General features: G+C 45.0%; 1 protein-coding gene across 4 annotated transcripts in view; it reads right to left on the bottom strand.

Annotated features, from left to right (window-relative positions):
- The window catches only part of LOC144822446 (uncharacterized), a 354,287-nt gene that overhangs the window by 260,468 nt on the left and 66,333 nt on the right, over nt 1–27,486 (bottom strand). For all 4 annotated transcript variants that reach the window (XR_013608621.1, XR_013608622.1, XM_078679990.1 and 1 more), the window contains exon 2: nt 16,342–16,707. Coding sequence is in view for 2 of the 4 variants with exons in the window: in XM_078679990.1 (XP_078536116.1) it covers nt 16,342–16,707 (366 nt within the window). In the remaining 2 variants the exon portion in view is untranslated. The remainder of the gene's footprint in view (nt 1–16,341; nt 16,708–27,486) is intronic.

The following is a 27,486-nucleotide window of genomic DNA, read 5'->3' as shown; positions in this document are numbered from 1 at the left end:
TGTTTGGGAGGGACTCTTATTACCCCTGGGTTTGTGGTGGAGTGCGTCCATCGTACGCTGGGACCCAGGCCCAACCCTGGCTATCCACCGAGGCCCATCCTTGCTCGCCTCATGAACTTTAGAGACCAAGACTCTGCTCTCCGCCTTGCACGTGAACGTGGCGAAACCATAAGGCAGGGCTCCAAACTGTCACTCTAACCGCACTTTACCGTCATGGTCTAGGATGCCCGCCACAAGAAAAGGCCACACTCAGAAACCTCGGCCTAAAGTACGGCATGCTCTATCCCGCACGACTGCGTGTTGAAATCAATGGCCAGGCCCACATATTTGACAGCCTCACGGAGCTGCAGGAATTTTGCCCCACTCACAAGCAACACACAAAGCAGGTTGGAGAAGGCAACAGACCCTCTCCGCCACACAGCGGATCGGATGCCAGCATGGAACTTTTCTCTGGGACAGGCTCTGGTTGAACTCACATTGATGCCCCTTGCTCCTATTGCTTTATGAGAACATTGGGATATCATACTACACCAAGCACCATTCCAGATTGCTGGTCAGCTGAAATGGCGTCGCCACCCCCAGCTGGGGTACACCGTGATTTTGTTTCTGAGTTTCAAATGTATCTTTTCTGGGCTTTTTGCTTCTTTTTGTTACAGCGGTTGGTACTATGGGTATATTTGACAATGTTGGTTATGCCTTACTTGTTGGGTGGTGGGAGGGGGGGGACAATTGCTAATATTTAGTCACGTTTGGTTACTTATAAGTTTGAACACAGTCACAAGCCATGTTGTACTGCAACGGTACACATTTAACCTTCTAATTCCAACCCCCGCATGGCCCAGCTAGGTCACATTGATGGTCCCTCTGACCTGTCGTTGAAGACATGGAACCTTCGTGGCCTTAATGATAACCGCAAGAAATTCTACTTCCTTCACTATTTGCTGCCCCATAAAGTGGACATTGCCTTTCTACAAGAGTCACACTTGTCCACATCTGATCCTGCTCGCTTAGGATCGAGTTGGGGCGCGCACAGATATTTTGCGAAACTTTAGCAGCTATGCAAGAGGCACTGCCATTTTTATACACAAGAGGGTCCCTTTTAGCCTGCGCACGATTGTCTGCGACAACGAGGGCAGATACATCATTGTAGTTGGAACATTGATGGGACATGGTGTTGCATTGGTATGCTATATGGCTTGAACACTGACTCCCCTGACTTTTTCCACTCCCTACTCATCCAACTTCTAAAACTTAGCCCGTGGCCCTCCTGGTAGGCAGAGACTTTAACATCATCCCGGACATGGCCCTAGATAGCACCTCAGATCCCAAACCACGTGCGGGCCGGGCACTCATGTCCTTATGTGAACAGCTAGCTATACTAGATATAGGATGCGCACACAACCCATCCCACACAGACTTCAATCCTTACACAGGCTATCACAACACCTGGACCAGGATAGATTTCTGGTTGAACTCCCCATGTATCTCCAATTGGTGTCACTCAGTCCGGGCCGGGCACTCATGTCCGTATGTGAACAGCTAGCTATACTAGATATAGGATGTGCACACAACCCATCCCACACAGACTTCAATCATTACACAGGCTTTCACAACACCTGGACCAGGATAGATTTCTGGTTGAACTCCCCATGTATCTCCAATTGGTGTCACTCAGTCCTGACTCTCCCTCGGACATATTCCGACCACTGCCCCGTGTTGCTGCTTTTCAAGATCCCCCATCCTGAAGGATTCAAGAGACAGTGGCGCTTCCCAAGCCGCGCTCTTGAGGATGACCTGTTTCAGCATGAAATCCGGGAAGCAATTGAAGATTATTTTGCCATAAACACCGGTTTGGTAGATACGATGGCGGTTCTTTGGGAAGGATTCAAAGCGTATATACATACATGCATTGCTAAGCATGCCGGAGTACTCCGCGATTTGCGCACCACTCTGTCCTGATTAGAACGTGAGCTAACTGATTTAGACATTACTACTACTACATGCACGTAACCCAGACATTGAATTAAAGCGCGTGACCCTGCTAGCGGACTACAGAGACACTGCTAAACGGAAGATTCTATTCATGGGGAAATACCACAATGCTAAACAGTATGGGGAGGGTGAGCGACCGGGGAGGGTTCTAGCACAGATGCTCAGACCTCCATGCATCAAGGCATACATTTCTGAGTTACAGTCTTCTACAGGCCAGCTGCTTAACAACACAACGGAAATTCTGGATGAATTTCTGTCCTATTATAAAACTCTATTTCCCTCTAGAATAGGGAGTGATCACTCCGAACAGGAATCTTACTTGTCTGAGGTGGCGCTTGTCTACCTAGAGAAATATATGCAGGACTTCCTGGCGGAGCCCATCTCAAAATTTGACGCCATTGATGCTCTACGGTCATCCTCTGCCCCTGGTCTGGACCGGTTCACAGGTGACTTCTACAAGACATACAAGGACTTACTAGCACCGCAACTTATCAAAGTCTACGCTGAGGCCCTGGAAAGACAAATACTGCCTCCCACCCTTCGCGAAGAAGTCATAATACTGCTCCCAAAACCTGGTAAAAATCCACAGCTCTGTGGTTCATACAGGCCCCTCTCGTTATTAAATTTGGTCTATAAAATCCTGGCTAAGATAGTCGCTGCACAGTTGTCCCAATTAATTGAATTCATCATCTCACCTGCCCAAACCGTCCTTGTCCCCCGACGTTCCACATCGTTTAATTTAAGAACGCTAATCTCCACCCTACACAGAATAAATCCGGAGGTGCCAGTAGCCGCAATATTACTCGACACTGAAAAGGCCTTCGATTTCCTGGAATGACCCTTTTTCGTGTCAGTCATGCGCCGCATGGGGATGCCTATGGGATTTGTGGTGACCACGGCGCTGCTATATCGCCTCCAAACTGCTCAGCTCAGGTTGAACGGCACGCTATCCAAACCCTTTACATTGTCACGGGGCACACGACAAGGCTGTCCTCTATCGCATTTATTATTTAATTGCAGCCCGTCCCATCGTTGTTCGGGTGTGAAATAGAATGTGTGTAATGTGTGTATTTGGCAAGGGCAATTTATTTTAAAATCTCGCGGTAGACAACCTTTTTTGTTTCATTTGAATAGGGACGGAGAAGGCCCAGCTGCAGCCCTGGTTGATATTAGCAGGCGCGTGTAATTGGTGTAGTGATCCGCCGCCTGAGCCCGGCTACAGCCCTGGTTGATGTTAGCAGGTGCGTGTAATGTCATTGAATGAGAGAGTTATCAGCCGCGGGTAAATCCGTTTAATGAGAGAGTTGAGTGACAGCGAGTAGGAGAGGCTGCAGTAATTGTCCCCGCAGACACGCTCATTTGCGTGTTCCCTCGCTTGAGGCCCAGATGCAGGCCTGTTTGATGTTAGCAGGCGCTTGTTTCCCCGCTTGAGGCCCAGCTGCAGGCCTGGTTGATGTTATCAGGCGCATGTAATTAGTGTACTGATCCTGAGCCCGGCTAGAGCCCTGGTTGATGGTAGCAGGCACGTGTAATTTCGTTGAATGAGAGAGTTCAGTAACAGCGCGCAGGAGAGGCTGCAGTAACGTTACTTACCAGGCCTCCAGGTGAACTCGTTTGTCCCGCCCTCAGCACACGGCCACAGCAGACGATCTTCTGATTAATGTACGACCCACATGGCATGAAGGGCGGAACGTAGCACACACCCCCAGCGTGCCCCTTGATGCGGCGCAATTGCGTTCACATGGCATGAAGGCCGGACACATGCCCCCCAGCGTTTCTCACGCCCCAGCATGTCACGCCCAGCGTGCCCCTTGATGCTGCGCAGCAGCGTAATTGGCGCTTGTATGTATGCCTCACATGGCATGAAGGGCGGACACATGCCCCCAGCGTTTGTCACGCCCCCAGCACACACCCACAGCCCACGATGTGATGGCCGTACCACACGCCCCCAGCGTTAGCCACGCCTCAAGCCCACGCCCCAGCGTTAGCCACGCCTCAAGCCCACGCCCACAGCACAACGCATACACGCCCACAAGGGGCTACTTTGCTTGCACGGTTCTTTTACCTTTTAAATGTATAGAGGAGTTGGCCTAACGGCTAAGGCGCTCGACCTCGGACCTGGGGATCTGGGTTCGAGTCTTGGTAACAACGCCAAACATCCTGTGATTCTGGGCAAATCACTTAATCTCCCCGTGCCTAACAAAAATGAATGTGTGTCCTCATGTAACTTAACTGGTGCTATGTAAATAGCTCTGGTACCTGATTCAGTTCGGGTCAAGTTCGCGATATATAAAACTCTGCAAAAAATAAAAATAAAAAATGGTGGCCATCTGCACAGCCTATGTCCTTCTGCTGCAACTGCCCTTTCCAACGCTGTATTGGGTGTTGTGATTGGTGCTGTGGTTACTGAGATTACCCGCCTCAAAGGTTTGGGCTCTCTCTTTATATTATTAGTATGGATTCTTGCTATGGGCTCCCTAATCCGCCACTTCCAATGCGGATGACACTATCCTCTACTTTCGGGACCCACAGGTTAATCTAGACCCTCTCATACATGAAATACCCTGTTTTGATGTGCACTCGGGCCTTGGTATCAATTGGCACAAGTCCGTGATTTTACCCCTATCCTCCAGCACGAGTGCTTGGGAGCTTGAGTTCCCACTGGAATGGTGCATGGATTTCGTCAAGTACCTGGGCATACACATCCACTTAGATGCAGAGCAGATCATCCGCCACAACTATGGACAGGCCGTTAACAACCTTGAGACACATATTGACAAGTGGCTCAGATTGCCGCTGTCCATTGCCGGCCGAGTTGCAATTATTAAGATGATTATCCTCCCTAAGTTTTTATATCTCTTCAACAACATTTCCATACCCCTTCCAAATAGTTTTTTTTCCGTTCCCACTTAGTACGTCTGGTCTGGGGGGACAAAAAGGGCCCGAGTATGCTGGCAAGTCATGACTCTTCCCTATGAGAGAGGAGGCTATGGGGTGACCGATTTACATTTGTAATATTTAGTAGCTCAGTGTAGCTACGCATATGCCTGGTATCATCCAGACGCCAGAATCCCTTTTCTGCTTCCTGAGGATGATCTTGTCCTACCTGAGCAATTAGCAACTGTCCACCCCAAAGGCCTCCCCCGAGACCCGAACAATATTCAGACGGTCCCCACGACTAGTTGGGCCTGGGAAAAACTTCGGCGGGTCACCAGCACGACCATCCTGTCCTCTACAGCCTTACCACTCCCTAATGCCCGCTGGCTGCAAATTATGTGTGAGCGAGTGGTACAACGCACCTTAACCAAATTTGCCATTATAAAAACTGGTGACTTGTTCCCTGACGGCCACGCCTTTGAGATAGGTGACGAAACTCGCTTCCCTAACGCCACTTTTATGGACAGGTTTGTGGTGGGGCGCATTCACTCTGCTATGCGCGCCAAATTTCCCGGCTTCCCCCTTGAACCAGAGTCATTCAATCCCCTATCACTAGTCATTGAGAGCGACCGGGGTGTCCACCTCATCTCCAAATTATACAAAGCTTGTGCAGGCTTTTCCCTAATCAAGGTCAATGATGACAAGGTCTGCAGGGCCTGGGATTGATATCCGGGTAGCTAGATAACAGACGAATAATGGGCAGCCTGCTGCGCAGTCATGAAAAATGTCTCCCTCAACAGCCGACACAAGCTAATTCACTTCATATTTCTACGCAGAATATACATTACCCCGGCCAGAGTCCACAAAATAGACCCGTCCAGACCCCATTGCAGCCGTAAATGTGACGCTACCCACGCAAGCTTCGCTCACATAGCATGGACCTGCCCTCGTTTACATTCCTTCTGGGAAGCAGTACACAAAACATTGGGAGACATTATCAACTTACCACTCGACCCTATACCCGAAATTGCCCTCTTGGGATATGTGGTTAACCTTCCCAAAAAAGTTCGACAGCTTGCGGCCATTTGTCTTCTGTTGGTGGCCATTCACTGGGGCAGCAAGAAAGCACCTACAGTACAGGGTTGGTTGGACAGCTTGGCGTTCTGCACCACAAAGAGCGAGGTGTACCATCTGCATCACGGTCCAGGGACATATGGGGCCCCTTCAGAACTTACCTCACATCACAGCAGCACGACTCTGCCTCCCAGCTGGAATGGGGCATAGTTCCTGCTGGGGTTGGTTAGTGGAGCTCTCTCTCACACTCTAAACACTGCACTGTTCGACTACCTAAATGCCCTGAAGGCTCCTCTACCGCATGTACAGAATTGATGCACTTTATTTAGGACGTGGAGATTTCACAATGTGCTAAGATGTTACAGGTCTCGGAGGGTATTGTCAGCTAAATACTGAATACTGCAACTGCACTCGGCTGAACTCTTTGTTATGCATATTTAAACCATGCCAATCTATATATGTGCAAATTACTTTATTGGCTATTGTTATTGACTGTGTATACCAATGCGTATCATGTTACCACTGTGACAAACTGATAAATAAAGCTAATAAAAAAAAAGGTTTCCCTTTTGCCTCATCTGCACTAGCAAGAACTATGTGGAAGCAGAGAGACCTAGAAGGCCAAAGAAGACTGTTGCAGCCATGAAGCTCCTAACAGCTGACAAGTTTGGCCACTGCTTCTGCTAATGAGAAGCCACCAAATTAAAAAAAGTTGTTTTTATGATTAAATACTCAAGACTTATGACAAATAAGAAGACAACTAGTCAGCAGCTAAAACTTGGACCTGGACTCGTGCCACGATTAGTTCTGTGGGAGCTTTTGTGAAATAATCAGAATTGTGCAATATTAATAGAGTGCAAAATAGTAATCTACACTCAAATTCACAAGTGTTTACTGATATTGTTATGTTTCATATAGGTACCCCAATGTAGGCTCAGGTATTCACCTAACCTTTCACCTATATCCTCCCCTACCATTACACTACATAACAGTTCTTGGGACTGACCTTTTACCTAGTTATGGTACTGCTTACAGGACATAGGTTTTTTTCCTGATAACTAGCCCCATCCATTATGCATGAGGATTCTTTGAAACTCAGCAGGACTACCATCTCCTGCATAATAAATATGTATACGGGTCATTCCTTCTGTCATCCTAAGTCCAACATGACACAGCAAAGTAGAACCCCTGAGGGTACATTTTGGGTATATAAACACCATGGGGCAGATTTATGAGTTCTGGCGCATCTCTGCAAATCAGCAGGGATGCGCCAGAACTGATGCGTCACGCAATTCCCTCTTTGCGGCACCACAGATGCGCTGCATTTACAATGCGGCGCACCTTGGTGCAAGGAAGGGCAGATGCGTGACGCATCTTGTGGTGTACGGGCGGCGCATTGCTGGAGTAGCGTCGCAAGTGCGACGCAACTCCTGCAATGTACAGAGGCCACCCATACATAACGTGGTGCGTCACTCCTTACGCCTGCTTCAAGCAGGCGTAAGGATTTGACGCAGCAGCGTCGTAAAACTGACTCAGTGAAATCTTGTAGATTTCACTGCGTCACTTTTACGGGGCTTTCCTACGAGTGAACGCCCACCCTGCGACAGAACGCCCACATGAAACCTGACGCAGGTTTCATGTGGCGCAGGGCTTTACAACGTGACGCATCTGCCTAGATGCGTCACGTTGTAAATAGGTTGCAGGGATGCGCCACGTTTCCGCGCCGTTGCGTGACGCAACGGTGGCGTAAACATGGCGCAAGTCTGACATAAATCTGCCCCCATATCTTAGTGGGGTAGGCGGAGGAGGAAAAGGGCTTCCATACTGACACACTGACGCGAGACGCTTCCTGCATGCAGACACTCCAGCTCGCAGTGGTCTGACATCCCTCGTGGGGTATCCATCCCAAGACCAAGACGGGGTCCCACAGTCTCTCACTTCAGGTAGTGGGGTTGACTTTGTCCTAGAGGGATTCTTGGCTTTACACCTACATACATACTAGGTACACTTAGATACATCTAGTTAGGGTCGCATCGTAGGAGTACGCATTTTACTGTCATGTATTTTTATACCTGCCTGTATTCATCGTTTTAGCACTATAGTAGAAATCTAACATCCTTTTACTCTGTTGGTGCTTATAATCATTTAGATCTGTTTCTGTAAAATGGTTGTTTTAGCACACCTATTTTACACTAGAATGACGCTGGTTCAATAAATGCTTATTGAAAAACGTCCCCACCATTTATTCTGTGTATCTCTTTGAGACAAAGTGAGCACAAGTGACTGAGTGAAAAGTACTGTACTGTTTCCAAGATCCCTGATGGGACAAAGTTGTCGTGTTCGATAGTTGCCAAGAACCATTCTCTCCTTGGTAACAGGGGTTTCTAGTGGCACTGTGAGCTAGTTGGTATACAGGCGAACATACTCGGTGGGGGTGTCTGGAACCAGTCAGAACACCAATCCCACAGTCTATGTTGTCTAAACGCGCAGATTCTATACAAGTTTATAGGAACTACACGACAATATGATGCTGTTGCTTTTGCAACAATTTTGAAATGACCTGTTAAAGTGCATTAACCTGCATCATGCTAACTAGGCCTCAGCTGGTCCTCAGTGCTATATTATTCAAAATGGATGTCTCATGATGATTTCCCTGTTTATTATTTCTACTGCACATAGTCCATGTTTATTTCCGAATATCACTGTTCTAAGAGAACATTCTCTAACATTATATCTTTTCTCCATGGTTCTTCCACCTGCTCACAGTATTGCATTCATTCACAATTGTACACTGTTGTTTATGTAACTAGATTGTTCTGACACCTCCCTATTATATGAGGTCAGAGGGGGCAGAATCAATATTTCTGTAGTGCATAATGGATAATGCTTAGGTGTTAAGGCAGTATGACACTTTTTAATACAACATTCTGATTTGTTGAAAATGTATTTCCTTTGGTGACTCATAATGAATCTGCACATTTAATGTGTGTGCATGGGGACATTTCTTATATAAACCCTGAGGTTTGGGTATGAGCCAGAGGACTTCCCTTTGCTACTAGGGATGCGTCCAATTTCTTCGTGATTTTGCTGCACATTTGGAACTAAGGCTATTTTTGATTTTGCCTATTATTCTGTATTGTTCTGAACTGACAGCCTCTTTTGGCATCTACACTTTCATGAATTTCTGATTCTGCCCAAGAACTCAATTATTGAGTAAGTCGTTTATTGTATCTGTATTTTCTGAAATGCTGATTTTGTACTTTGTCTCTGAGACACATGGCTCATAAAATTGGTAGTTAACACTGTCCCTGATCCAGCCACCCGTGGATGTTTAATTGAGGTGACTTAAGTGGTGTAAGGATTCATAGGGTACACCGAGCCCACAGTTCATCTTAGAAAATGATATTAGTTACTTAGCTACACAGTGTCTCCATATTGTAATATGTATTCTTCATGGTCTTATGTGACTATGTGGCCATTGGCCGTTCAGTGGGTTGTGGTAGAGTTACCCACTAGTCACAAATATGGTAACCGAAGAGCCCCCTCTCTGCTTGCTCATACAACCTCACTAGGCATGGACGTAGCCCCAAAGCACCTATATATATTTTTTCTTCTGCAATTCTCAAGATGTTTATCATCCACATATTTGCAAAGAATAATTGTCCGGCAACAAAGTCTGTGCACTGAATCCAATGCAACTCTCATTTTTACTTGGTCTTAGAAGATTTCATGGTAACATTGGACTGTTTACTCATTGTGAGTACTTTTCTCCGCGTGTATCTGTCCTATTGGAAGGCATGTGTATATTTTTCAAGAATATCCTACTGCCATTCTGAGCTCAGGAACTCTATCATATTATTAATGGAACGTGGAGCTGAAGGTGAACACATGACAGGAGCAATCATGTGGCATCCCCGGATGCAAGCTCAGAGGGGTTATATCACCTTTGCTGCGGCGGCTATTCCGCTGCAGCGCTAAGGGGGTCGGGGGGCCGTGCGGCGCTCACACGCTGGTGACGGAACCGCTCCGTCACCAGCCTCGGGTGAGCTGTGCTGATGACGGAGCTGTTCCATCATGGCCCTGCCCGCTCAATAGAACGCGCAGGCGCGAAATCAGGGCCATGGCGGAACCGCTCCGTCATCAGCACAGCGCCACCGCGGCTGATAACGGAGCGGTTCCGTCATCAGCATCGATGCGGTTAAGTGATGAGCTATGTCCTTTTCTGTGTCCTTTTGTATAATTAGCCCCAGAGATAGTGCTTGACTTTAAGCCTTTGCCAGAGGCCTCCCTTATGCTTACCCTAGAAACAGACACCAGGCGTCTGGTGATAGATGGTGTGTCGGGTGAACTTATCCTTTACCCCAATAGACCTGGAGCTTGAAAAGGGGACCCTGTTGTGACTAGTAGTCAGGTGAACCGTCAGGATCACATACTTGGTGGTCTTCAAAAACTGAGGCTATTCCCTGCTTATTGAAGATGTGCCAGTGGCGTAGAAAAGGGGCGTGGGGGTCCGTGTGCCCCGGGAGGCATGAGTTTTGGGGGGCGGCGGCCTCCCCATCCCCCCCCCTCTTACCTGCGGCCATCGCGGGGCAGCGAAGGCAAGAATCGCCGCAGGCGGCAAAAGGTCTAGCTGTGCAACTGAGTGGGGCTGTGAGACAGTGGGGAATACCTGGAATACATGTGGTTTTTAGTAAAGGCTCAGACACCAAGAAAAGTATTTTTAGGCTGTAACATAGTTCAAGGAAGTCGGAAGGGAGTGGAGATATTTTTTAGAGTGAGGGATTTTTGCAGTGACTCAGAAGGCGTGCCAAATTTTACAAATAAAGCCTGCAGTGCCTTGACCATGTCCTGGAAGTTGCCTACGGCACTTAGGCGGTGAAATGACTTCAGTTTATGCCCAGACAGGGTTCTTGAATCTATTAGGAATGAACATGCCAGAAAAAGTACTACTGTAAGAATGACCAATGGGCCTGGAAATAGGAACATGGAAAATGCGCACCCACGTTTTAAGCTATATTTCTTGCATAGTTATACCTGCATATTACAATAATTAGATGTGAATTGCCTTTTATTCTTGATGGTATGGCGCCAGATATTTGGCATCAATTAGGTATTTTACCACAATTCGTTTTTGGTGATTTGATTAACTTAAATTGAAACAATAGATGCCTCCTTTTATTTCCGTTGATTCTTGTCCCATTGACTGTCACGTCCGCTGCAAAGTCTTTCTTGTACTGTTTTTGGAACCTTGGTGATAACAAGAAAGCCCCTTCTTCAGTGGTACATCTGCTGTGAGAGCCGAATTCAAGAAGATGCAAGCACAGATTTCTTCACCTTTGGAACATTCTGTGATGTTTGAAAGAAACATGTTCTTTCAATGTTACAGGATCTACCTTGTACCCTGTGGTGAGGTTTCCAAATGAAATGCACACACAGAGGGATAAAGTCTGCAATAAATCGGAATTTTACTTTGTGTGCTGCAACTGAGTCACCAAGATCTGATTGCAACACAGCAGCCTAGACTGTCAGTTGTGAAAAAATGTATGGTTATCTTTCCTAAGAACCTTCTGCCTGTCATTATGAATGTTTCACTGGGGGTGCAAGATTTCTCAATTTACCAGATGATGCCCGGAAACCACACATAATGACTCGCTGATTACCGAGAACAAGTGGGACTTTAAAGGAGGCTGTGAATAATGTTTAGATGGTTTTGTGGAGCTGGGTCGCCTTTTCCTTCCAAAAGAAAGTGTTGAAAGATACATGGTTTGGAATGTAGGTAGCAGGGTTTCACCTGTATATCCATATGTGATGAAAGTTTTACATGAACAGGGGTGTAAGCAAATATGTTAACGAATCCCATCTAGAAGAAGGGATTGGCAATACCTGGGAATCAAACTCGATAAACTCTTGGTGCTAGTTTATAAGGTTCTCAACAACAGAAGATACTATAGAGGAAGTAACTCCTGCAGCATTTGATTGTCGAATGAACGCCTGAGGACACTATTATTAATTCAGAATGATGATCTATTGTCTATCCCAGCTACATTACCTTACACTTAAGCTCAGTGCTTAATTCAACAATAAGAACTAACATTAGCCATCTTATATGAAACTGACTCGAGAAAAAACCTGGGGGTTCAAAGTTCACACAATTCTTCATTGATTTCCATAGTAGACAAGCTATAAAAAGGGAAGGAAGGGGCTCGATAAATGAAAAAAAACAGGGTGCTACATGTGATCCTTCTTCCTGAAACACCACAGGTAGAATGGTTAATCGTTTAGGAAGAGATAACAGACAATTGTGATTCAGACTTTCTTTCTACGCAATTAGATGTGTTGTGTCATAAAACAGATGAAGGAGTTTATCTATAAAGTACGAAGTACTCCTTAGGTTCATTAATTCAAATGAATTTCAATTGGCTAAGAGAGGGTGACAATAAAACCATGCTAAGCAGTCCCCATATACCACATTGTACATTATTTATCAGGTGCAATAAATAACACCTATCATGAGTTAAAATGGAATAACATGAGGATTTTGGTGTTTAACACACCAAAATCCGCATGATGCAGTAAAAAACGTATGTTTTCTCCTGTTAAATTTCGGCAGGATTGACCAGCCAAAAAGTACCAAAGGTTGAGTTATTTAACGCATCCAATAACGATCGGATAGGTAAATACGTACATACTCGTAATTCCGACCCATGCGTAAACAGGGGCTTAGGCATTGGTCTGAATATTTTGAGCAACTCATAATTAGACCCATAGAGTATAAACCATCAATATTATGTCATTCTCAAATTTCTGGACTCCTTTCGGTTGATACAGATGAATATTTTGGATACAAATTGTTGGTTTTATTTAGACACTTCAGATGTGGTAAATTGGTGCATGCGAATTCAGTGTTCTACCCTTCGATGTTGGTACGATTTTGTATTTCAGTGCAAGAAACTGTACTCTTTTCACCATAATTTTTGTAGGTTTTTTTAAGACACCTAAAACAAACAAACACATTTTAATACTTGAACTCGTTCTACTGGTGCCAGCACAGTGATAACAACTGAGGCCTGAATTTCTCCTCAAAAGCAGTAGCTGTGACAAGGATTGGTCTCAAGATAATCTCAGGTTCATTGCTGTTTTTTTCCTTACTTGGAGGCATTCGAACCAGCAAAGCACCCAATGCATGGTTATATGTTATACAGTATTAGGATTGCTTAATTTCTGCCTGCCTGCCTGCCTGCTGCAAGAGTCATTGCTGCCGCAGAAGCATATGCCCAGAGCCAATCAGAGCCCTACATTCTTTTTTTAAATTATTTTTATTGAGGAGCAACATAGATTAAAGAATACTCTTCTACACACAACCAATTTCCTAATTTTACAAACACCATTATTTTAAATATTAGAATCTTCTTTTTAGCAAAAACTGTTATATTATCAATGCTTTCCTATTCATTCGTTATCTAAAGTGCAACGTGTCAAATTAAGATTCCTTACTTTATATTTTATAATATGCATAATTGAAACAAAGAATTTTAAAGTGATAATAATGAGATACTGTGCATTTTTACTCCAATAAAATGCATTTTCCTATCATCTTGACCCGATTATTCTAGACCTTAATAAAGTGCATCAACTCATATTCTGCCCCCAGCATTAGTGTTGTTCCTAGAGCAAAGTGCAGTTGTGCTTAAATAAATTAACCTAGAGCTACTTTGATGCATTTACCCTTGCTGAGTTTCTATCTTAGCCATATGTTTCCATGCGGAAGTATATCTTTTAGTAGCTCCAATCCTTTTCGCATAAACTTCTTCAAATTTTCTTACACAATTTTTTATACCATTCTACGTACGCTGGTACTTTAATTGTCTTCCAATTCTGGATAATCAGGTAGCGTGCCACCAAGGAAGTAATTACAACTATCATTTCCTCCCTTCTAGTCATCGGCTGAGCTTGTCTCTGTTTTGATAAACCAAAGAGTACTAGTTCAGCCGCGGGTTCCATCCTTCTCTGCAAGCAAAGAATGAGAACTGTCTTAACAATGGGCATGTAAAAAAAAAAAAGTAGCCAGCCTCCCTCTTCCAATCGATGACAACTAAAACATTTATTCTAGACTTCTGAATACATCTTATGGAGCGCTTTGGCAGTATAGCATGCCATCCAGCGAGATAAGAATGCCATTCTGTTAAAGTTTGCTGCCCTTAATGCCTTGCTGCCATATTGCACAATAGCTTGCCATTCCCCAAATGAAAAACTACATTGCTTTTCCTGTTTAATCCTCTCCAAAAAGTTATTGACCAAAAGGGACTCTCTTTGGTTACGTAATAATCAATACCAATGTCCTACCCCTCTTAGCTTTATTCTAAAGAGAGCAGCTAAAAAAGGGGTGGTACCTATATTAGCTGGAAGGGTGTACTTATTCAATAAATGTATAATCTGGAGATAGCCGGTAAAGAAAACCTTGCTCCGGTCTCCGCATCTAGCTTGGACGTCCTGCCAGTTAATACATTTCCCTCAAATTAAAAAATGACCTTTCTCTTTAAATCTGTTATCTTCCCAAAATCTTAAATGGCTATTCTGGATTTGGAGGACCAAGCTTTTACATTTGGTAATCCGCAGGTTTTTGAACCCTGCAAAATGAGCCTTTAAGGAGTAAAATGCCTGAAGACTAGTACCAAGCTCCTGCAGTGTCTTGTATATAGTTTTTTTGGGAAGTTTTGCTGTTTTTTATAAAAACCAGAATCTGCGACCCAACTTCCTGCATCATCTTGTTCACAAAAAAACAATCCAAGAGTCCCTTTCTATCCATTAGACACACAATTATATCTAAGAAGGATGCTTCATAGTAGGTGCGAATTTGGGGGAGTGCAAACCCTCCCCAATTAATATTTAGTTGAAGTACAGAAAATGTTACCCTTGGCGCCTTCTTATTCCAGATAAACTGTCGAAAGATTGTTTCCAGCTCTTTAAAATATGCCAGATTCATTTTAATCGGGATGCTTGTAAAGAGAAAAATTAATAACAGCAAAATCGACATCTTTATAAGGGCTGTGTGACCAATCAAAGTGAGAAAAAGTATCCATTTATCCAGTAGGTCTTTAATTATTTTCAACATGACCTCATAATTTAATTTATAAATTTCCACATATTGTGACGTATATCCCCAGATATCGAATCGGATCGGGAGAAAGAGCATGTCGCTTTAGGTTATCTGGAAGGAAATCACTAGGAGCGTTTAACACCAGAATTTCAGTCTTTTTGTGGTTGATTGTATACCCACCAATTAATTCAAACTGTGCAAATTCTCTTAAAATCATTCTGAAATTCTGTCTTTCTGGTCTAAGATACAAAATTATGTTATTTAGTTTCTACATTCCTGCTATTGGTGTTTAATCTCTATGTTATCACAGATCCTAATGACCATGGGTTCAATAAAAAAGGAAATAATACAGGGGATAGAGGATATCCCTGTCGGGTTCCCCGGTTTATGTTAACCGTGCCTGTTATATTAGAATGTATACAAACCTGCGCCTGAGCACCTTGATATATATTTTGTAGCATGAAAATAATCTGGGGAGAAATACCAAACCTTTCAAGACCATAAAAAAGCATGTCCCAATTCACCAGATCGAACGCCTTCCCTGCATCGACTATCATTATAAGAGCTGGTGTTTGGTTAATATTAAAAAAGTCAAGTGCTTGAACTAAATGTATTGGAAGACATTGACCTGCCTGCCACAAACCCTGTTTGACCCAAATGTCTCACATGTTGGGCCACTGGGATAAATCGATTTGTCCAGATTTTCATAATAATTTTGTAATGAGAATTTAGGAGGCTGGTTGACCTATATGAACTAACATCCCTAGGAGCCCGAAACTCCTGAATTTAAACTTACAAAGCCTTGTAAACTGGCCCTGGTAGCAAGATTCCTAAGAACGGAAATACTATGTGGAACATATTTATTTTTATGTGCAAGTTCCTGATCCTGACTTTCCTCTCTTTATTGAAACCAGATTCAAAGAACTGCCCCCTCTTTTTACAAGCTTGTGTTTGTAAATATAATCTAGTTTTTGCTCTGCAAAAATTGTCCTGTTGCAGTTTTATTCATTTCTGTTATTAGATGTACTCCACACTGTCTTTTACCATCCACCATGTCAATGGGTTTACTTGTAGGGGCATTTCATGCTGCACAGAGGGTAAGTATTTGAGGCTAATGGACTCTTGTAGTTGCCTCAGACTGCTGTTTATTTGTGGCATACACTACTCAAATGAATCACCAAGGACTTCTTAACAACAAATAACAATACCATTATCCCTCCTCTGTGTCACAAATCATGAGACAGGGGAACCAGTGGTGTAATCCGGAACCCACCTAGTTTAGGAAGTTCTCATTCACTTACCACTCAAGGTTCCATTCGTTAAACTGATCTGCCAAGTCTCCATAAGGCAGTTTATTCCTTCATAAAGGTTACAGCTGAAATCCCCCACATCGTCCAGTTGGAGTTTTTTTATGACAATGGGGAAGCTTCCATCTTTTGGCAACACGTCAATGCGGCGACTCCAGTCTCCCCAAAATTTTGGCTTTGAGTTTGGGATGGTAACTTCCACCAGCAACTCTTCTTTTCTTTTCCAGATCACCGCCGTGTTATTGGGCAATCCATTTTGGTAGCCCTTCAGATCGAAGGCACAATGAAGTTTAACTGAGGAGCCCACAGATGCTTCAAACGTTGCCTGTTTCACTACAGTTCCAGAGCGGCATCCATCAGCTGCAGAAACATAGTACAAGAGGTTGCATTACATAAGGCTACTAAGTATACATAACTAAATGGGCCTTAAGGACAGACTAAGGAGCAATAGTAGAGAATGCATCTTGGGAAAAGTGTAGCAAATGCGTGGAGCGCGCCCACTAAATGCTAACCTACTCGCAAGACACCAACCCACCGAGCATCACTGACCCTCCTCTTCGTTCCTCCCCCACCCACACCATAATCAACCCTTGGTGTCTTTAAGTGAGGCTCTTTTTTCAAACATCTTTTCCAGCCATTCTGTAGCCCCTCTTTCCATTTTCTTTATATTTGAAGTTACCTCAGGCCACCCTGTTCCAAGGAGGGAGTTTATATTTGTTCTCCATACCTCCTGCTATAACCACAAGATCATTCAGAGTGTTTAAACGCCAGTGTTAAGCCTCTCCTAAAACTACAACGCCTGTTCGAAGCAGCACATCCACAAGGTGCCTAGCGCTTGGTGCTTTCTAGGCGCTGTAAGGAAGGACGTTCATATGGGATGACTTGAACCACTCGTTTCTAACAGCTGTAATGAGTTTAATTTATTATAATGCCCTCTGCTTAGTCAATCAACACATGACTCACATTGTTGTCAGCTTGGTTACAAGGTTTTCATTGATTAAATTCTTGAATAAAAAAATTGGGACAGAGCGATCTTGTTTCACACATTATTTCATGTATAAATTACTTCTAGTTACTTAGTAATTTTGATTAATACTTCTAGATACTTAGTAATTTTTATCATTCCTAATATTGCCTACTATACCCGTACCCATACTCGGATTCTCTCTGAGAAATCTGCCTTCCCATTTTGTATCTGTTCATCTCTCTTCACTGAGATACCACCATCTAACTCACTTACCTTCTCGAGATAGGAGAACAGGAAGCAAAGGATTCCTTTCCCCTGGGCTCTGATGTGGTAGGTAACAGTTCTAGATAAGAGAGAATGCACCCATTCTCTATGCGGACCCCAGGAGCAGAAGAAGCTTCAAATGGAGTTGACCGACACATTTCCTAGGCTGATCACATTCTCTGACCTCACCCCCCTTCAAAAAGTAGAAATCAGGAGAGTTAAATAGTTGATATTATGTCTATCAGCCATTTTCACACTGTAGACTAGGACATCATACGTGCACGTGTGGTACACCTATGTTGAAGGTCATCGACCTTAAAGGTGATGCAACCAGAACCCCCTATCCACCAGGACCCCTCCAACCAGGCTCCAATGTAGGAAAGAACCGACAATACACCTTTGAACACAAAAATCCCAGAACCTAGGAATTCCTTTAATTACTTTTGGACTGCATCTATGTCTTTGACCATCTACAACGCTCTTCCACTCTTTAGTTCGTTTTCTGTGTTTTTTATTTGCAGTTTTATATAGCGGGAATTCGACCCAAAGGTATTGGAGCACTTTTACAGGAGCACCAGTTACGTTACACAAGGACACATTCATTTTTTGTAGGCACGGGAGATTAGGTGATTTGCCCAGAATCACAGGCTGTTGAGCAGACGCCGAGACTCGAACCTGGTTCCCCAGCTCCAGCACACATCCATCCATTAATAGAGAGATGCATTAAAGGGTTCTCCTTCCTTCTTCCTATTGTATGACCTATTAATACTCAAAACTGGTGCTTTCTCCTCCCGACAGAAATAATTTTTTTTATAAAACATTGCCTTCTATCAGACCAAATGCAATTGGACTGGTAAAGCAGGATCAAGAAACAAGCATTTCAGAGAAAACAGAGACCATGCAGAAATCATAAAGATGGAATTTGCCAAGATGATCCCACATTATAAAAGCTCTCTCGAATCAAATATGCTTGGATGACCATGTATTGTGTTTCTGTGTTATGTTTACTTGCATGGCACGCAATGCATAGCTTGTTTCCAGACTACTCGGGCAAAGGGGAGGTAGGTCAAAGTTACACTGACTGACCCAGGCCTAGCTGTTCCAATAGTTACACAGAGCAACTGAGATATAGCAAGAACATGCATTGCATAACCACTGGCATGTGGTTATACAAGTATCTGTGCAAGGAGTGTCAGGCATTGAGATTAGGGCTGGCTTTGGGGAGGTGGGAGCGATGCAGCCGCACATGGCGCTGACTTTGATGAGGGAGGCTGTGTTTAAAAAATTTGGTTTAAAAGCACATGAACTTCCTTGCGCATCCAGCAGTTTTCAGGCAACAATAAAAATGTCAAGATAACTTTGGTGATAACTGTTCCTACATGTGAGAGATCAGAATTTTGTCTAGTGGTAGTTTAGACTCATTGTAACTTAGTGAGGAGGGTTAATGTACCTGCTACAAAGAACGTGTACCCGGTAGATCACAGAACTGAGTGTGCGTGAACTATGGGCAGTGATTGAAAAAAATAATGAAATGTATGTGAGAGAGGGGTCATGGAGAGATGTGGGGTACTGTTGGAGGGTGGTAGTGAGAAAATCCATGAAGAAGGAGAGCATTGGGGGTAAGCGCCAAAAAAGATTTTTGCAAGGACGCCATCAGCGTTTAAGCCGCCCCCGAAGAGAGAGCACATGGAAGGGGGCCATACGATGGGTGTCAGAACGCTGGTTTGTGTGAGGGCAGCAGTGTCGGAGATATGAGCTTATATTGAAATAGGTGGATTTAAGAGAAATGGATCATAGTGTATATCTGAAGGCAGGTTGTTACAGATGGACGATGCTCTGTTGCAAACCCCTGTTGCTCTCTGTTCTTGCTTTGGCTCTAAAAGTGACTAGTTGGTCGTTTCCCGTCACGTGGAGGGAGAAAGGTGTTTGTAATTTATTCAGCGTTTCTTGGACGTATCTCGCAGGCATTTGTAGGTATGGCAAAGGACCTCCCGCTCTCTGATGGACCTCAGATGCAATAATGAACAGCCTGCGGAGTCATGGTCAGAGCCTAGACACCACATACAGCTATCACTTGGGTTAGAGCAAGATATATTCTTCCAGCATTTAGGATAGGGTTTAAGCCCTGAATTCCTAGAAGATAGTCAGTGTTGAAAAGTCAAGACTTATCTGTAAACCACAGAGAGAGCTCAGGACCAGCTTTGATGAGGAACTAGAAACACAGGAATTGAGGTTAGCACGCCAGTCAGAGGTTTATACACTAGGAGGTCTTCACATCCTGGGTGAGCAGAGCTATGGCGGAGGCTGCATGGAGCTCCCCAGCATCGCCGGTAGCCTATGTCTGCAGAAACAGTTTGCAGGTCTAGTCTGACACCTGGACAATATTCATTTTTAAAAATAATTTTTTTTTATGTATAATGTGAAACAGCCGCTACAGACATAGCAGCAGACATAGAATTAATGCAACATGCGGCGCATGATAAAGCTACTTGTCAACCAAGATAACCAGCGGCACAAACTTATCTATGTTGAAAATTGCAATAATAGACACAGTTATATCATTCAAAATCGTCGTAACGCGACAAACAAACTCTTGAGATTGCACTGAAGATATGAGGAGTCCAGAGCTATGTGAAGGGGGGGGAGAAAACAGCCCAGGGCGCCCATCAAGTGTCAAAAGCAACTAGCATGTATAAGAAGGCACATGTGCGCGTGGTATGGGCTAGAGGCCACGATCCATGAAGGGACAGGCGATGGAGACACAATAGATTGGGGGATCAGGCTCAGTCATGCGCACTAGGGAATGTACGATGTACTGATCAGATGTCCGCGGAGTACAGCAGTCCTCACGTGATGTATGAGGGCACTCACCCTTTCGCGCGCCTGTAGGCATCGTCGGGAGTGTTGTGTGGGTAAGGGTAGCGCACGTCATTTTTGACTTCTACATTAAGTAGGAAAGTCACCCACCACTCGCCACCGGTTTGGGAAATCCAATGCTTTTGGAGCCATTGAAGGATATGGGCCTCTACTCGAGTCGATGTCAATAGGTCACGGAGCCATAGCTGGAGATCAGGCGGGACAAGTGCCTTCCAAGCCATGGCCACCTGGTGCTTGAACAAGACAAAGGCGAGGTCGATAAACCTATGCAAGTGCTTCTCATGTTTGTACGCGGACTAAGCCCCAGCAGGCAGGAAGAAGGCGTGGAAGTAAGGATGTGTGTTGCCAACTCTGCGATGTGATCGCCTTGTGCCGAGTCGGTTGTAGCACTGGGCAGTCCCATACCATGTGGTAGTACCCCGCTTTTTGTAACGTGTAGTGAGGGCAGGCGAGGGAGAGCATCAGAAACATACATTTGATTTGCTGAGGGGCAAAGGAGGCCTGATGGGCATAATGATCAGTTTGAACCAAAATCTGGGGTTGTGAAATACCCCTTTGATCATCCGAAGTGCCTGGGCCCAGGCCCCTTCTAACGGGCTGTTGTAGTACTGCAACCCACAAGGCGCGTGCACCCACCACGCAGTCCAATAGAATATCCTGTAGTGCTGTATAAAGAGTGGTATAGCATGCAGTGTGCCATCAGAGAACAACAACCGGTGTAACATTGCCGAGGTGGGAGGTTCCTCCTCCCGCCACCCAAGGCGGTTTGCAACGTGCGTTGTATAGTGTAAAAGGTTAAGAACTGGCCAGCAGTCAAGCCGTAAGAATTCATAAAGTCCTGAAAGGACATGGCAGTACCTTCAAGATAGAGGTACCCCAGCTGTTCGATGCTTGTGTCCCTCCAGAGGCCCTTGTCTGTGTGCCGTGTCATCCCTTGCAATTCCGGCAGGTCCCATGCGGCAATGGCTGGCGAGTATGTGGGGGTGGGGACCCCTAAGAGTTATGAAGCTGTGCCAGCAAGCGCGGCCACCACCATCTGGGTGTTTTGTGTGGCAAATGGATGGAGGAGTCGTACATCCAAATGTAGATGCTCACATTGCTCAGCACTGCTCGGACAAGAGGCAGCTCTGGATAGGTAGCAGAACACAGTCAAGCCATTGGCCACTCCAGTTGTGCCACTGCATAGTAAAGTTCGAAATTGGGAGCCCCGAAGCCATCCTTCTTGAACAGGCGTTGGAGCATGGACAAGGTGACGCGACAACACTCTGTCAAGGTTGCCCCCACGGAAGTCACTCTTGGTGTGATAAATCTGGAAGTATTTGAAGAAGTCCTAGCACTAGTTAAGGCGCGTACTTGGCATCTCAGTCCTGTGTGATTATGGTCGCGGCATCAAGGCAAATAAACAGGATTTGTGCCAGTTCACCCACAGGCTTGATGCATCTCCAAACTCATCCAACAGGCGCATGAGAACAGGAAGAGCGGCCTCAATGTCGTGGAAATAGACTGGAGCATCATACGCATAGTTTGATATAATATGATGGATGCCCAGCTCAGGAATACCCCAGTCACGCACACGACTGTGCAGGCAACAGACAAGGGGCTCCAAGGCCAGTGCAAAGATGAGTAGGGGCAATAGACATCCCTAGCGGGTGCGACTCTAAATGCTAAAGCTGTCTGATATCACTTGGCCAGTCTTCACCCGCGCAGATGGATCTGTGTACAGGGTTCAGACCCAGCTCAGAAACCCAGATCCAAACCCAATAGTAGAGTTGGTAGTTCAAAGTATACTACGTGAAGCTACGTGTAGTGCTGCTACACAAACTACGCTCAGGGAAAATCCCATCCCAAAGTATCAAAGGCCTTTTCAGTGTCCAATGATATTGCCCCTTGGGTCAAGGACTCTGGAGAAGTGCTATACATTAGGCACTATAACTCGTGGATATGAGAAGGTGGCAGGCCATCAGTGCACGGGGTCTTATTCCAGGTGATCTGGGAAACAGCCATACAAATCTCCTCCATCTGCAGGGGCTCTTTAAGATTGCTGCAGGGGATTCAGCCGAGGGAGATCCCACTCAGGGGCCCAGATATACAATCCAGAGCTTATACAAAATGGAGGAACGGACGCCGCATATAGTCCTTGGTAGTAATCTCAGAAGGCTACATTGATGTCCATTTGTGAAGCAACGAGCTTGTTGTCCTGAGTACGGAGCATCCAAGATGGTGGCGCATTACTGTTCTTCATGAAAAAGCCATGCCAGCAATTTACCGGATCGATCGTCCTGGGCATGCTGTCGGGCTCAAGGAGCTGTGCGCACGATCGTCGAAGCTGGTCAGGTGACGTCGCCAGAGTGGCAACCTGTCTTTCTAGAAAGCTCAGGTCCTGTTCAACAGTGACAAGGTCTATGATCAAGCATCAGCGGACGCCGCAGGAGGCTGCAAGGCAGTGGCCACGAACCACGAGTTTGTGGGCATCTCACTCTAGAACACGGGATGAGGCAGAACTATTGTTCTCCTCAAAGTATTGAGTGAGACACTGTGTCAGAGCCTCACGAAAGGGAGGATCGACAAGAGCCTAAACCTGTAACTGCTAAGTGAGTATTTTGGGGTGTTGTCTGCTCCAACGCAAAGTGAGAAACAGAGGACAGTGGTCCAACAGGGAGCACACCAGGTATTCTGATCGAGCAATCAGGGGTACAAGGTAGACAGTGCACAAGAAAAGATCAATCCTACTGTATACATCATGTACCAGGGAGTAAAAAGAGTATTCTCTGTCATGTGGGTGCTCCATGTGCCGTGTAAGCACTTACGCATGCGCCATAGGTCGAAGTGATTTGAGATGCGAGGGCTATCCGCTGGGGGCAGGGAGTGGTACGGTCAACATGTAAGTCAGGCACACAGTTAAAATCACCTCCCAGAGTCTGGGACTGAGTGAATTGTCAAAAAGCATTCTGGGTAAGCCATCTAAAAACCCAGCTTGTCTGACGATAGGGGCATAAAGAGCTACCAAGATAAGGGAAGCCCCATTCAGGTGCCCTTCAAGTATCACATACCGCCCGTCCGTGTCCACCCTCTGAGTACCGAGGCCGAAGGGAACCCCCAAGGGAATTCAAATGACCACACCTCTCGCATAAGCCAACGTGGTGGTCCCATAAACTTGCCATCTCTATTTAGCGGGCACCTTCTGGAGTTTGGGTGCCGTGAGTTGCCACTCCTGGAGTGTGGGCATGTCAGCATTTGAGGTAAGCATAAATGCGATATTGCTTGGATGGAATGGAGAGCTTAACTGAAAAAGCATGTGCATTTGTGCTTATATTAGAAGTTCTTTTTGTGGCAATAAAGAAAGCAGATGGTGAGTAAAATGACACTTATTTGTACCCCTGGGCATAGTTTGCATAGCAGCACTACACGTAGCTTCACGTAGTATACTTTGAACTACACGTAGTGTGCTTAGGGTAGCTGATGGCGCTGTGTACTTGTATGCAATGTGAAATAATTGCAAATGGCATCCTGCACAGTGCCAGTTATGATCAAATAAATATCACTATCTTTATATGCTATAAAGCATATAGTACTTTCACAAAAGAGAAACTGGAAAATTAGCAAGCAGTGAGAGAGGTGATGATTTTGGGATCCTTCCTAACCTAGGGAGAGTACCAAGCAGATGCCTTGAAAACAAAAAGCACATCTTATTGAACGATTCAGTGGTGGTCCCATTCTCTTAGGACCACCCCAAGCACAGTTATTGGCAAAAAAACAACCCCAAACAAATGCCCTGCAAAGCATTATGGGATGAGATTAGCAGTGGGCAGTGAATATTATATAGTATCCAATATCCAAATAATTCTACAAAGAGCTGCAGTTCAACTGGTGGTTATTAGATGTCCCTCACAAGTGTTTATGCTCTTTGTGTTCAAGTAATCTGCTTGGTCCTCCCCCTAGGTTAGGGGGGACCCCAAAATCATCACCTCTCTCATTGCCTAATGTTTTCAATGAAAAAGTTCACTTTTGTGAATTGGTTATATGCTTTTTAGTATTTAAAATTGCTTTGCGGGATGTGGGATGTGGGTGACTTTGAGGATTCGGAGTGGCAGGAAGCCTTATCCTCGCCATGTGAGACGGCGATCCCGTCCAGGCTCCGATTGGTCCAACTCAAGGTGCTACACCGCACATACTATACCAGGACGACTCTTCACGTAATGGGGGCAGCAGCACATAAATACTGTTTGCGCGGCTGTGGAGGCGAGGGTACATTTTACCACACTATTTGGGACTGTCCATACATTGCGGCCTATTGGTTCAAAATAATGCGCACTATATCTCAAGCGCTAGACATCTCGATCCTCCCGGAACCGAGGCGCTGCCTCTTGAATGTATGGGAAGCAAATGACCTTAACCATCAGGAACAAGATTGGGCTATGCTTGGCATGATGATGGCGAAACGGAATGTTGCTATGTTGTGGGGATCGGGAACGTTGCCTACGCTTCGCAAGTGGTGTAAAGATCTGGACGAGGCAATGGTGGCAGAAAGGGCGGTCTTTGTACACCGTGGATGTCTGCAAAAGTGGGAAAAAGTCTGGGGGGTCAGGAACAAATTCAGAGGAGACATTTGTGAACCACCAGAACTTGATACAGATGCTTCTGCCTTGTGATGAACCCTTTGTGATCAGGGGACGGGAGGGGTTGAATTGTGGATACGGGTCTGAATTAGAGATGTCCGGATATGTAACATTAACTTGCTACTCCTTGATCCATATGTACTTGCAGACGGAGATGAATACTGTTTTGTATATGTTGACCCTGCTTTGTGCCTAAATACATTATTTAAAAAAAAAAAAAATGCTTTACCAAAGCATCTGAGGATGTTGTTGATTTAGCTGCTACGCTACGTGATTAAGCACAGGTTTTGTGCTACGTACAAACTATGTATGCTCCGTCAGCATAACGCAGTACTATGCCCAGGGTTACTTATTTGTGTGCTTTTGCTAGGTAACATCTAACTGGGAAAAATGAGAATATTGGGAGGTAAACAGAAGGGTTGAAATTCTAAATCTAATTTCTGTTAAGTATATTTTCACATTAGTTCCCATTGAGGCCTGCGCGGCCTAGTCTGAAAGCGGCAGTTTAAGTGAAACGAGAAAAACACCTTTGAAAGATGGCCCCCACGCATGCGCGATGAATATGAGAAGTGCGAGTGGATGGCCTATGCTTGGAGCGAGAAATGCCAAGGTCAGCTTGGCCTATGAACTGGAGATGTGCCAAAGGATGCCTGCATCTAAAAGCCTGAAAAAAGGAAGCTGCACAATTATTAGGAACAAATGATACAAGAAATGAACGACAAGTACAAACTTTAAAAAATGATATCATGAGAAAGCCTTGGGAGTGACAAGGCAGAATTTTAAACTGGTTTGAACAAGGAGTACATGAGGTGATCCTCACCACCCCTCTGATGGACCAATCAGAAGTTACTGTGGACCCTAAAAGTTTCAAATTTTGAGTTAGGTAGTTAGGAAAAAGGGTATAAAAGAGCTTGCGCGAAGGAGGGAAAAAGGTTGGCTCCATGGATTTTATTTTGCACCACGAAATGCTGTTGGTTTGAACAATTTTGTGGTGCAAGAGCCTTTGAAATATTTTTGGACTTTAACTTTGATGGAGCAGAGAAGATGATCGATTACAGCGATTTTATGTCGGAAGGGAGGCATTGAGGAGAATAGAGAGTCAGACAGTTTGGGAACCTTTTTAATGCGGCTCTCTCATTCACCTATGACAGATTGGTAATATGCTTTTCTAAATTTTGCTTTGTAACATGTATTAATAAATGCGTAGGTCTGTGCTTATCTAACGAAAATGCAAATTTCTTTCCTAAACAAAAAGTAGATAAACTATTGAAAATATAAACTCGAGTCTGTTTTATCTCTATTTTAATAAAAGTCATGACAAAATTTAATGTTGAAGTTACGGGAATACAGTGATTGAGCTGGTCTTAATCGCCATCAACTGACTTCTACTAGCTGGTCCATCCACCAAATAGCGGAGTACCTTGATGTTTTGTCTTCTTATAACAGGTTATATGATTTCTGAAATGTATATATTGTATAGAATATAGAATTCAGGTTAATGAGGTACCCCGCTATCCAGCAGCTTGCCTTCTTTGTCTCTGATTCAGGGGCAGTGTGGTGTGTGAATGTGTGACTTGCGGTGGTATGGGCTCCTCCGATGAGTAGAAATTAGTTTGCTCCTGAGTTGAGTGTGACAGGTTTGAGGGTTTGTTGAAAAGCTTAGCTGAGTCAACACCACCTCAACTTTTGCATCCTGCACTGTCTTAGTGACCAGGATAGCATTCAGGACCATCTCAAATTGCTCCAAATGTTTGTTGAGCGTGGATTTGTGGTGTTGCAGAGTGCCCATGGCCGGAATAGATGAAAAGAAAACATCTGCATTGGGCTTGTTGGTTAACGCCCTGCTGTATCTGTTTTTCCCCACTGAGATGTGGGACAGGGGGGTGACACCATCTGTGACCTCCACCATGGTACTGCCAAAATCTCTGAGGCGGTCAGGGGAAAGGAGCATCACAGGCCTCACTTCTCAGGCGGAGACAGGCGTAGGGGTGCAACCAGCCGTGAGCAAGGCCCAAGCAGACAGAACGCCTAAGCCACCTGTTTCTCGATGCCGCACAAAGAACAGAACACGTAGTCCATTGACAGAATTTAGGATCCCAAAGCAAAGTCCTCAGATGATGATGAGCCAGAGACTCCAAAGCGCTCAGTATTCGCCGTCATTGGGAGGGTGTTAAGGAGGGGTAGGGAAGGTCACCGTGTCAGGGCACATTCATCCTTGTGCAGCCGCAATCTCAAGGGTCCCCCCTCATCAAAGTCCAGAGGGCACTAGGACAGTTAAACAGCTCCGCAGGCTTCCCCAGGTTCAAGCCCACCCACCCACACTACAGGGATGTCAGGAGAGCTGTGATAACACTACACATATGGGGCTGTTCCGTGGTGTCCAGCCTTAAAACAACGGGGCAGGTACCGCTGTCA

This window comes from Lissotriton helveticus, chromosome 3_1 (genome assembly GCF_964261635.1).
Source record: "Lissotriton helveticus chromosome 3_1, aLisHel1.1, whole genome shotgun sequence".
NCBI lineage: Eukaryota > Metazoa > Chordata > Amphibia > Caudata > Salamandridae > Lissotriton > Lissotriton helveticus.
Note: the sequence above shows the minus strand (reverse complement) of the source record. Positions and strands in the feature narration are given on the sequence as shown.